Source organism: Volvox carteri, assembly GCF_000143455.1.
Source record: "Volvox carteri f. nagariensis unplaced genomic scaffold VOLCAscaffold_24, whole genome shotgun sequence".
In the NCBI taxonomy this organism is placed as follows: Eukaryota; Viridiplantae; Chlorophyta; class Chlorophyceae; order Chlamydomonadales; family Volvocaceae; genus Volvox; species Volvox carteri.
The window spans coordinates 1,459,817-1,471,788 of record NW_003307567.1 but is presented as its reverse complement, the minus strand read 5'-3'; the positions used below and the strand labels follow the sequence as shown (position 1 = coordinate 1,471,788).

General features: G+C 54.1%; 2 protein-coding genes across 2 annotated transcripts in view; one reads left to right on the top strand and one right to left on the bottom strand.

The window, feature by feature from the left end:
* The window catches only part of VOLCADRAFT_92180 (uncharacterized protein), a gene marked incomplete at both ends in the record, with an annotated part of 16,413 nt that extends 10,591 nt beyond the window's left edge, over positions 1-5,822 (top strand). The window contains 4 exons of the mRNA XM_002951593.1: positions 2,263-2,286; positions 2,742-2,825; positions 2,988-3,110; positions 3,876-5,822. Of these exons, the coding sequence (XP_002951639.1) occupies positions 2,263-2,286; positions 2,742-2,825; positions 2,988-3,110; positions 3,876-5,822 (2,178 nt within the window). The remainder of the gene's footprint in view (positions 1-2,262; positions 2,287-2,741; positions 2,826-2,987; positions 3,111-3,875) is intronic.
* Positions 5,823-9,052: 3,230 nt separating this feature from the next.
* VOLCADRAFT_117866 (uncharacterized protein) lies at positions 9,053-10,594 on the bottom strand (the record flags this gene model as incomplete). Its single annotated transcript, XM_002951512.1, has 4 exons — positions 9,053-9,174; positions 9,595-9,724; positions 10,124-10,291; positions 10,565-10,594. The coding sequence occupies 4 exons, from the start codon at positions 10,592-10,594 to the stop codon at positions 9,053-9,055; spliced, it is 450 nt and encodes a 149-aa protein (XP_002951558.1).
* Positions 10,595-11,972: the final 1,378 nt, after the last annotated feature.

The following is an 11,972-nucleotide window of genomic DNA, read 5'->3' as shown; positions in this document are numbered from 1 at the left end:
TGCAGGTGGCCCGGGGAATTCCCGCACAGCCGCTGTCCCCGGGGGCTTGCCCGGCAGATGCCGACATGTGACATACAGAGAGACATACACACACAGACATGCACACGTACAGCTTTCGCTGTCGACGAGCTCCGGAGTGGCGACCCGCCCGACTCCCTGTCCGACTACTACCGACTGCTTAAAGCTGAAATCGAATCGGATGCCGGCCCTGGATGAGACTCCTCCCAAAATTGCGCCGATCCGAGGTTTCCGATCTACCGAGCGGAGAAGAAATCCATCATGCTGCTGCTGCTGCGGCTACTGCTTGGTGCGCCACGCGGCGCCATGTTGTAATGTTGTAGAGTTGGAGATGTTGCTCCAGAGGATGCTTTGGTAGCTGGAGATCCATACTTCGGATGGCAAGGGAGTGGAGTTGTTCGGTTTCGAAGGGTTGGTTTCGGAGGTGCTGGGTTTGGGCGTCGCGTGGTAGGGGAGGGGGATGTGGCAGCGCCCGCCGGCTGTGTGCATTGCAAGGTGGAGGTCACGAGGGGGGTCACGAGGGCCAGAAACCAGCGAGGAGTTGCATGGGCTGCGGACGGGCTGGGTTCGTCCGGAAGGTAAGGGCGCGGCACGGCACGGACCAAGTGCATGTTGGTGGTTGCTGCAGGTGATGACGACGGAGCAAACAGCGTGTTGTTGGTTGGCTGACAGGGGCTGGATGGGCATCCGCGAGCGACCCGGTTCCCTTGGTAGGACAACTGGGAGCTTCGGCAACGGTGAAATACCACTACTTTTAACGTTCTTTTACTTATTCCATTACTTGGAGGCGGGACTCTGTCTCTGTTTCTGGCTCTAAGGCGGCTTTACGTGACACCTTTGCGTGAATAAAATTTGCCGTACATGGGGGAAGTTGCCGTACATTATCATGCACAGGGACAAACGGAACGTACCGTCGGTTTTTGATATGTGCTGTCCCCGTGATATGATGTAATACCCAGACGTGCACGAGGACACGTGCACGAGCGCGCGCAACACAGATCACGACAACTTCACAGTACAAAATATCTAATACTGAAGTGATGGAGATTGAAGACCCATTCTTGTCCGTCTTCGATGGGAAAGTTAACTATAATTCCCGGCTTCATGCGATAACACTCGTCTCGACAGAGCACACAGCCCCGGCAGTGAAAAATACGAGGAGAGCAGTTACATGAGTGCCGTGGGGCGCATCCTTAGGCAACACCGCCGGGTCCTTGCGATCCGCGCATTTGCAAGAGGCACGCTTAGACCCATCAACGCGTCTCTTGCTCGTCCTGAGGGCTACGTACCCCACGCAATTGGCATCGAATGATGCGGCACGTGGTAGGAGGATAGCGACTGTGGGCTTGTGGAATCTGATCTAATGGAAGGCCATGCCCCCTTGCTTTTGTTGGGATGCACCTTGCCGCTCTCAACTCTCACGCCTTCAAGTAAGGTCCAAGCGGCGCGAGCTCTATTTAACAAGTTACAAGTTCCGCACGACTGCGGGGGTGTCCGTCTAAGCCCGGGGGCCATGGACTATATATATTGAAACTAATCTGCGAAGCTTTATTTAACGAACCAAGGGTGCTCAGATTACATGTGGCAACAAATACATACCTAGGCAGCAGTGCCTGACTGTTCGGCTTTGACACTCTTGTGTCTTGCACCTACCGTACATAGTATGGCTTAACTGTAATCCACAGTGATATTGCTTAAGACATATCGTCTGAGCTAAACGTTTAATGATGAAAAAATATAAATAGTTACGATGGGGGGGATATGAGGATCCCCAGGCTAAGCTATAGCTATTTGGAACATTATGTAAATTAAGCGGGCCTTTGTTGCATGCCCCATGGGTCAACAATGCCAGAGCAAGGGACACAATGTAACACACATGGCGACCTGAAATGGATAGCCTAAGATGGCTTTCATGCTAAAATTTATCTATGAAAGATTAAATCAACTGCCTCAAGGAGGATCTTGTCGACGGTCGTAGCTGCCGTACCCAGCAAAAATCAACTATTCCAGAAGGAAAGAGATATAACTTTTTGGTTTATTCCTCACGAAGGTTGCACAACGCTGTAGCTATCTGCCTGCTGAGATATTAGCGTAGGTTATTTTGATTATCAGTTCTGCGTCTCGATTGACAGACGGACTTCCTGCAAAATGCCCACAGCGGCAATAACAGTAAAGGGCCTTGGCCATCGCGTATCTAACGGTCCGTCTCGTTTGCGTGTAACGACACGACCTTTGCCCCGGCAGGCGCTAATACTCAGCGCAAGCAAGGTGCGGCAGTTGTCTTCATCCATGAAATGCTGTTTGTCTGAAGTATCTAAGCTGGTGCTCTTTAGAACATCGTGGGTTGTCCGCGTGTCTAATACAGACGAAAGGCCGTGCTTCGCATTCATGTTTTCCCGTCAGGATGGGACCTGCATATGTCTGGAGCCTTCATCTGCTACCCAGCTGCGGCAGAATGCTGGCGCATGGCTAAAGGTTCGTACAAGGACCTTGACGGGAGAATGGGCAGCATCTTTGACTGAATAAGGGCATTCCGCAGGTGCCTGTAATGCTAGGCGACGCTATTCGCCCGTGCCTCAACTAAACACAAGTGAACATACACATACAGCTCAGCATGACTTGAGCAGATGCGCTTAGCTTCCTATGATGATGGGCCAAGCGGGCTCCGCCAGCACGTGCCTGTTAACTCTCAGTCGCTGACCGTCGTGTGTCCCTTTCTGCAGACTGGTCTCATGGCGGGAGCGTGCTTCTTCGTTGCCTTCGGGAGCGGGGCTGCTCACGCGGCGAAACGGGCTCCTCCCCATGCGGTGAGTACCCGCAGCCAAGGCCCCTAGCGATGGCTACTCAGGACTGGCCATCGCTAAGGTGTATTGCTTCGAACTCTCCGCTGACAGAATCAGTTTAGTATTAGTATCAGCCAGCTAGGCGACCAAATTGACGCCCGCGAATTCTTCATGTCGTCTCTGCAGCCTGAAATAGCGACGGTCGCAGAGGTGGAGCAGCAGGCACCCGCCAACATCTCAACGGGAAGTGGCAGCGCACAGATCGCCGTGGACTGGCAGCGGCTGGCGAAGGACGTCCAGGCTTCACCGGTGGGTGGGGTGTGTGGCTGGCTGCGTAGCACAGGATTTGCTAGAGGACTTCTGATAATTATGCGGCGGTTCGAGCAGGGAAACTGGCCTCTGTAATGCATGAGGAGGTCGGGGAAATTTTTCCCCAATTTTTTTAACATTCTTAATCATATATAAATCACAATAAAAATAAAATATATTTTTACCCAGTTCTTGGTAAAGAAAAAAATTATTATGAAGTCATAATAAAAAAGTCATCGGGTTACTCGCTTGGGCCGTACCATAACCCTCGTGCCATGTGCCTTATGTCTATAATTCCATTACAATTTAAAGCTAATCCAAATTAATAAAGAACGAACTTCTTGCTGTTCTGTTGTTGTGGCAATAGAAATGTCCAGCTGCAGTAGCAAAAATGGCAACCAATAAAAAAGACTAGTTTGGTTTTCTGGTATGCCGTAGTGATTGAACACCAATTCAAATGTAAATTCCCACAACTTTTAAGAATGGTAGCCTACTACTAAGTTAGTATTCGGAGGCTTCCAAATAGTTCCGGCCATAAGAAGCCTACGGCTTAATCCAGCAGTTGCAGTTCGTCCATCTGGGTCGCGTGAATACTGTTGATCTTGTTGAGGCGGACAGCACCAGGTTCATAACACGTGTCATGCCGCCCAGCCCTGCCCTCATCCTCCTGGTGCCAAACGCAACTTAATAAATTGAAAGTGTATTCGGCTCGTCTTTCATGCAACGCTTGACCCGGCTAATTTACTATTGGTTACCGCCCCGTAGTACACAATCCCGGTGGTAGCCGTGGTGTTCCTTGTCGCGGGCGTGAGCCTCCTGAGAGGTGGCAGTAAGAAGGAAGAAGCTGCACCGTCAACGGCGACTAGCAGCTCTGGCAGCGCAAGCGCTGTGGTTTCATCCACAACGCCACCGACAGAGGAGGCGCCACAACCGCCGTCACCAGTTTTGGCAGCGACTCCCGAGCCGGTTCCGGAGCTGACTCCTGAAGTGGCTGCAGAGCCTGTACCGGAGCCGGAGCCGCCGGCTCCCGCAGCTCCCGCTCCGGCTTCACCGGTTGTGGTGACGGCACGGCCCATGATGGTGTTGGCAAATCCCAATATGGCGCCCCAACCGGTAAGGCCGCCATCACAGCCGTCCACAGCCATCACAGCAGCAGCAGCGCCGGCGGATCCACAGCCCTCCCCTGCGGTGGTTTCCAGCCCCCCGGCCCCTGCACCGCCAACTGTTTCTCCAATTGCTGCGGCTCCGGAACCAGCCCCTGTGCCGGCGGCGGAAGCCTCGGCCCCTCCATCCGACGCTGCTCCAGTGGATACCCAACCCCCCAAGCCTGAGCCGGTGAAACCGACTGCTTCCGAGGTTGTGGTGGCCGAATCTGTACCAGCAGCCGAACCTGCACCCGCGGAGCCTGCTCCGGAACCCGTCGTTGACAGCCGGCCCTCAGCTAAGGAGTGGATTGCGCAGTGGCGTGTTTCTCAGCCCCCGAAGCCGGAGCCAGTCGCTGCCGTGCCCGCCTCTGCAGCAGCGGTGGTGCTGCCTGAGCTGCCTGCTTCAGAGCCGGTGGTGCCAGTACCGGAACCGATGGTGGATAGCCGTCCGTCGGCAAAGGAGTGGATTGCGCAGTGGCGCGAATCACAGCCGCAAAAGCAGCATGATGCTGTTCCGGTGACTGCAATTCTTGAAGAGATGCCGTCGCTTGCAGCAGCGACACCCGCGCCTCAGCCGGCTTCGGAGCCAGCCCTCGCTGCCCCTACTGTTGCTGCGGTTCCGGAGCCAGTCGCCGCTGCCCCTACTGTTGCTGCGGTTCCGGAGCAAGTCGCCGCTGCCCCTACTGTTGCTGCGGTTCCGGAGCCAGTCGCCGCTGCCCCTACTATTGCTGCGGTTCCGGAGCCAGTCGCCGCTGCCCCTACTGTTGCTGCGGTTCCGGAGCAAGTCGCCGCTGCCCCTACTGTTGCTGCGGTTCCGGAGCAAGTCGCTGCCGCTTCCACCGTTGCACCGGACCCAGCGACGGGCGCTCCGGCACCAGCTTTCACCCGGGAGCGGAAGATGAGCGCCGCAGAGCTACTGAAGCTGTCGGGCGTGCAGCCTGAAGTGCTGAGCTCCGTGGCAAAGAGCACGGCCGTCGTCAACAGCAATGGGTACGTGATGTTCAAATTTGTTGAAGGCGACGAAGCCGTGACAGCGCAGCCAGTTAGCGTGTTGCAACCTCCGGCCGTGGTGCCATCGGCGCCAGCGGCGGCGGCCGCTGCAGGCCGCAGCGGCTTCGACAGCTCCATCAGCAACGATGACGTCGGCGAGCCCCCGGCGCCGCCACCACCGGCCCCGTCGAAATCCGTCGTGGCAACGGTTGCAGCGGCACGCGTTGTGCAGGGACCGCCGCCGCCGTCGGTTTCGGCGCCTGCGCCAGCTCCGTCCAGCGGCAACGCGGCTAAACTGGCGCCGGTGGCGTCTGCCACCGGTGGCAACGGCGCAGCGGCCGCGTCCAACAGTCGTCGTAGTTCTGTCTCGGCCTCGGCGTCCGCCAGCAGCGGTGCGAGCAAGGAGTCCCTGGCAGCCGCGGCTCGTGACCCCATCGTGATGACTGCAGCTGTGGTTGTGGGCGCGGCTCGTCAAATGAAAGGCTTTGGAACTTTCGTTTCGGATGGGCTGTTCCCCGCAGTGGGGGCGCTGCTAGGTGGCGGCAACAACAACAATGGCAAACGAAACGGGCAGTAATGCGGATGAGGTGCCATGTCCCATGTGTCGAGGCGCTTACGGATGCAGCTGGAAAGAGGTAGAGTACCTCGGGAAGGTGCCCTGTCCGGTGGCGTGTCAGGGCAAGGGGAAGAGGAAGAAAGGAGGCCAGAGACTCGGAAAGAAGTAGAAGGTAGAGGCCAGGTAAGCCGGATGAGGCCACGGCACGAGCGCCCGGAAGTCGGGGGCTGTTAGCTTGCATCCAGGAGGGTTACCCAGGACGGTCATCCAGGAGGCATGATCAGGGTGAACAGCGATTTCCTGCGTTCTGGATTGGACCCAGAGGCTAGATAAGTGGTGCAGACCGCACCTATCTTTTTTGAAGCCACGGGCTAAGTATACTGGTAAGGAGTAACGGAGGAGGCGATGCATGCTGGTGGAGCATCTGCGGCAGTGGTGGCACACGCGCGCGCAGTCGCGGCATGCTGGAATTTGGTGCGGCTGTCTTTTTTCTGGTTGGGGAAAAGGTCCCTTGATCGTTTTGTAGATTGTAGCAGTGGTGCTTTTGCTTTTGCGGCTCTCTGTCGGGTCCAGCTGCTGCAGGCTGAGTATGAATTGCATAAAGATGTGTGCGCCTCTCTTTTCCTACCTTATCATACATCTGTTTTTTCTTTCCAGAGGCACCGACATATTTTGGCACATATATATGTATATTATATTGCCGAGCGATGCAGCAGCGGCGGGTGGGTGCCCTGCCATGCACCAACGAACCTTTTACCCCCCCGTGCGTGTGTGAGGCTCGCTGCCACGGAGACTGGCGCTCTATTTATAGCCTCTGCCTCTTGTGTGGCGATGAGCCTCGCTTTTGGTTTAGTGGATGCCACTACAGTGCAAGGATGAACAAGTCCTGGCCGTAGTTGGCGGATAGAGCGGTATAAAAGCGCTATACATGATCTGTGACGCGAACAGCGAGACCTGACCCGGTCTTATTAGAGCTGGTGTGGCTCGACCTTGAGCTTTAGCGCACTGCCTTCGAGGGGACTGCATTACCATCCAAGGCCCTTCATCAACATGTCGTGTCATCGGGGTCGTCTCATTTCAGAGGATTGTGGCCCAGGAGCAATACATCACCGCTCCACCCGCTATTTGCCGCACAAGGAGATGATAAATGATGGGAATCATGGCCACGGGTTGCAATTATGTTGTGGCAGAAATGGACTGGGATGTAATGGTGGTAGTTGGCCTGCAGTCTTGGAAACCTATGGGGTGGCACTGTTATCTGAGTATAAGGCCTGGGTATATGTGTGTGTGTGTGTCTGGTCTGTGTGTTTCAGGTAACTGTCGGGTCCGATCGGTAACGGTACTTGTCGTGATTTGCAGATGACGCAAGTCGCGATGAGCCGCAACATAAGGGGAGGGCAATGCTTTCCTAAGGATGGCCCGTTCATCCCGCGCCGCGGTGGCGTTACGACGGAGATTGCGACGAACACTAAAGCCAGGAGTCACCGGTATGAAGCCCAGGCCGTGGTTCATTAGGTTGCGAACCTTCCACGCAAGTTTTAATGGCCATGCGCGCCCGAGACTTACATGAAATGCTGCGGCTTTGCACAGCTGCAGCAGCGGCGGCAGTAGGAAGAGCAACGCAAGGTCCTGTGAAACAGCAGAGACTTTGGTTTTTTTTAGGAACATGCACATAGCGGTGACGTGTGGACGTGGGGCTAATGGGACGAGGTGAGCTGTGATGGCACGCTGACAACTCCCACAGAATCGAAAGGAGAGGATAGGTTTCCTTCCTGTTTTTTTCTCGTATTGCGGCGAAGTATGAGTAGTGACTGGCTGACGGCGTGCATAACGCAGAGTGAGGGGGTATAAGGGACGTCGGCATGAGGGTGGAGGAAACCACAGGCTGGGCGCCCAAGCATCGCTGCCTGTAATTTGCGGTACTGGACTGACTGAGCTCGTGGATTGGGTAACATTGCGGAGGGAGGGTGAGGGTACGCTGAAAACTCGCCAAGAAGATGCGCGCGGTGTATCGTGTCGCGTGTTGTCTGGCACATGGCTGTGGAGCTGTGTGGCACGGATGCATGCACACTTGAATTTGACTTCGCAAGAGTTCACGTAGTAGTAGTTCACGAGACGTATCCAACAGTGGTTTAACTGCTGTTGGATGTGTTTTATCTGAAATGGATACAGAAATGGCGTGTGATGAAGTTGCAACGGGGTGGTCCTCGATGGCATAAGAGATGACGCACACGAGCGGCACTGTTTCCTTAAGAGCTCTTCCGTTTCACCCGCTGGATATCCCAACCATGATCTCCATCTGGGTCACCTCCATCTGGACTGCAGGCGGAATCTAACCACCACGTGATCCACGCTATCGCTCTTAAGTCACAAGCGACTTGAGCACACAACTCAAAAAGGATTCTCATCCAAGTACCACCAGCTGCCGCACGATAAAATTGTCGGGGTATGGGTAACATGCTGGGCAGGCTCGGCTCCGAGACAAAGACCAAGTGAACAGAATACTCACTGTTAAGTTTTTTTAAGTAGTTCCCAACCAACCATTGGCGGTTGGGTGGATATACGTGGAATGAACCATGTCCAATACGGACCTCTATGCAGAACAAATGTCAAAAATAAGAACATGGAAGACCAGGAAGTTCATTTACTGCCCAAAGGGTTGAGATTGTTCATCATGTCGCAGACGTGACAACGAAACTCAACGAACTATGTTTTTGCAATGTGCATTGTATCAGACTCTTCTTTGCCAACGAAACCTTGCGCTACGAATAATTACGTGCGCAAAATGTGAACGCGAACAGACGGATATACATACTGACAGAGGTGCACATACCAAGACATGAAAAACTTTGGTCGACCATAAACGGATAAGCGAATCGCACATGCAGCAGTAAGGGTGGCGACCTCGACTGGTGTAATAGCGCACGTCATAAGAGGCTGATGAACGACAGGAGTACCGAAGTCTCCAACGGGCACCAGGCCTACACACAGAGCGAGACAGAGAGAGAGAGAGGCGCCCTAGCTCCCTTAGTGATATAGAGTGGGATGTTTAAGCGGGGGAAGGTACGCAAACACATGCAGTTGGAGTGCATGTGGCAGAGGTGTCCTCCTCTTACATCGCAAACATCGCAATCTAATGACTCTCCATTTCCTTCATCCAAAAGCGGCTGGTAGATCCCATTCGCTCCGCTGTCGTCTCCTCCTCCTCCTCCTCCTCTTCCTCCTCCTCCTCTTCCTCCTCTTCCTCGTCATCAGCCATCACGGGGCTGCTCCGCTGCCCGCTTTAGCCCCTCGTTGAACTCCACAAACCCCTTCTTCGTATCCGCCAGGACGGAACCCAACAGCGGGACAAGACAGCCCTTGAAATCCTCGCCTGCAGTAGCAGCAGTAACAGCAGCAGTAGCAGCAGTGCCCGGCATCACCTGTGGCACTTGGAGCACTGATGACCGCACAGCGATAAGATTATATATTATGAAGCTGTACATGGTGGTATTGGTGAGAGGGGAGAAACGGCTCGACAAAACACAAAATACGCAGACACCGGCTCTGGAACGCAAAAGCAATTCTGTCTGATGAATCCTCTACTTAGCAGGCTGCCCTAGGGCCCCCGGCCGGGCCGCATATACAACACCAACATAAGAGCATCACACCGAGCATCACACACACACACACACGCACACGCACACGAGGGCACATAAGGCCTCCAACCCAGACCGCGTCTCCGCGTACCTTCTCAAGTACTCCCCTTCCCCTCCCCCCGTCCCTCCACGACCCCTGTGTTTGTTTTTCGCACCATGAAGCAGCAACGTCCGGTCCGTCCCCACAGGTTGGAGGGTGAAGAAATGCTCCCCCACGAAAAATAGGTCAGATCCGAACAGCTTGCCTCGCCACCGAAGCTCCGTCCCGGGCTTGTAGGCGACGACCTGCACACGACGGAAATATGCGCCATGGCCCAAGTAGGGTTTAGTCTACCAGCCAGCAAATTCTGCCAGTCAGCCAGTCTGTCCGTCCGTCCGTCAGTCTGTCTGTCAAACTCGGTAAATTACATGAAACGGCCAGTGGCTTGGAGCTGCGTGCGCGTAGTGCTCGTCCAGTCCGTGGATTTATCCATACACACGGCTTCTCGGTATGAACGAGCAGCGAGTGACGAGGTGCCGGAAGGCTGGAGCGGAGGAGTTTGAATGCAGCATCGCTTGAGGATGCGTCTATGTTTGCAGCTGTTAATATTCTAAGGACTTTCCTAGAGCCATAGCCCGGGGATTAGCAGTAGTTGTTGCAGTGGAGCCGAACGGCTCGTGTACAACACCCTGACGGGCGCCAACCTGGGGAGCCATCACAGTGGGCTTGGCGTGGCCCGGAGGTTGGAAGGACACGCGCAGGGACTGGCCAGGAGCCGGCGTGTCCGGTGCGTTCTCGATTTTTAAAAATGAATTGAAAGAACTCCATTCTCGCAGATTGCCCATGATTTCCCATACTCTCTCCGCAGGCGCCTGCAAGACATATGCAGAAAGGTGGTAACTAGGAGCCGGAACCTGTTATACGATGACAGGTTAATAAAAAGGATTATCGTCACCGGTTGCCGCTAGGAGCGTTCTGACCAGGGTTCCGACATGGGCTCAATTTCCCGAGGATGACACCACGTAACAACATTTGGGACATGCACATACAATTAATAACAGAGCAACATCGATAATGCGCCTGAAATTCATGCCTTCTTGCGCATGTCCAGACGCGGTGAGCTGATGTGGAAGCCATCCACTTACATTTATCTCAACCTGGGTGCGCAGCGCCATCCTATTTATTTTTTAAGATTATTAGATGGAGGCACGGGAAGGCCCGTAGCGAGAGAGTGTCGCTCACGGGGGGGTGTTGGAAATGACCGACATTCATATACCAGTGAATGGTAGCCACAGTAATAGGACCCAACGGGGGTCCGGCGCTTTGCTGGTCTTAACAGATGGTCGTCTTATACAAAGGTGCCGTAATCGGGATCGATTACCTGCTCCTTTGAAATCATATTACCTGCACTATTCCATGCCGATCCTTCATGGCCAATAAACGGGTATCGCTATTAATACATTGACAGCATGGCTGGGCTGTCATCTTTTCCAGACGACGCCAAATTCGGGCGTAAACCCTAGCGGTTATGGCATTCCGGAACGTGAATGCGAAGCTGCCATCAGAGAAGCTGAAGCTAAGCCGGGCTGGCTTCAGGTACACCTTGCGCCTCCACAATCAAATGCAGCACATTTTATTAAAATTACAATTGGACATTTAAATGCAGGATGCGAGAATGGGAAGCGCCTGCCCAGGCGCTGCCCACGCACGTGCCCTCGGTGCCATATTATATGCAGTATACATATCGCTCCACATTAAGAACTGCTGACTTCATATCATACCTTTCATTTTCATTTGTTTTAACTGAGTTATCGCGATAAGTCACTAAACCCCAGGTTGCAGGACGGAAGCACTCGTGTGCGACCTTCTGTTGCTCCTCCTGTGAGCTTGTACTAACCCTGAGAACCTGCTAAGGGACCGCGGCCCTTGGAAGATGACCCACGGGTCAGCCAGTGAGCATCATCATGCGCACCACAGTATCTTCGATGCAAGTAGAGTGCATCCCTTAGTATCTACCTTTTTCTTCGCCAGCAGCGACAATAATAGTAAAGTTAACGGTGTTGTCCCCGGTGTATGTCAATTCCATCAACACTGTTCCATAACTAATGGCACAAAACTTTATCGTGTTGGGGGCGCGATGAGAGAGATGATGGATATATGATGGATAACCCGAGTGAAAAGGGCAGCAACGTGCTTTTTCCCAAATTTCAGCTGTCACTTGCCGCGAAAATTGACGTGTGTCCGCCGGCACGCCCTCACATGTCAATGGGGGATGAATGACGGGAGAGACGCTGCTTGGCCAGACTGGTCAGAAACCACAGAACCACAAACAGACGCGGGCGTGAGTTTTCCCCCTCAGCTCCCAGCCCGACTGGCGGCATGATGCACTACCCTCGAAATTGGGAACCGAAAAAAAAATAATTAAGGGAAAACAAACCAGATTTTCCCAAACCTCGGACAGGAACCTCCTCCTCTACATGGCGATAAGAGGTACTACTCGTGTGCGAGCATGGCCACAGTGACTGAGGCCACGTCGTCGATGGCGATCTAGAT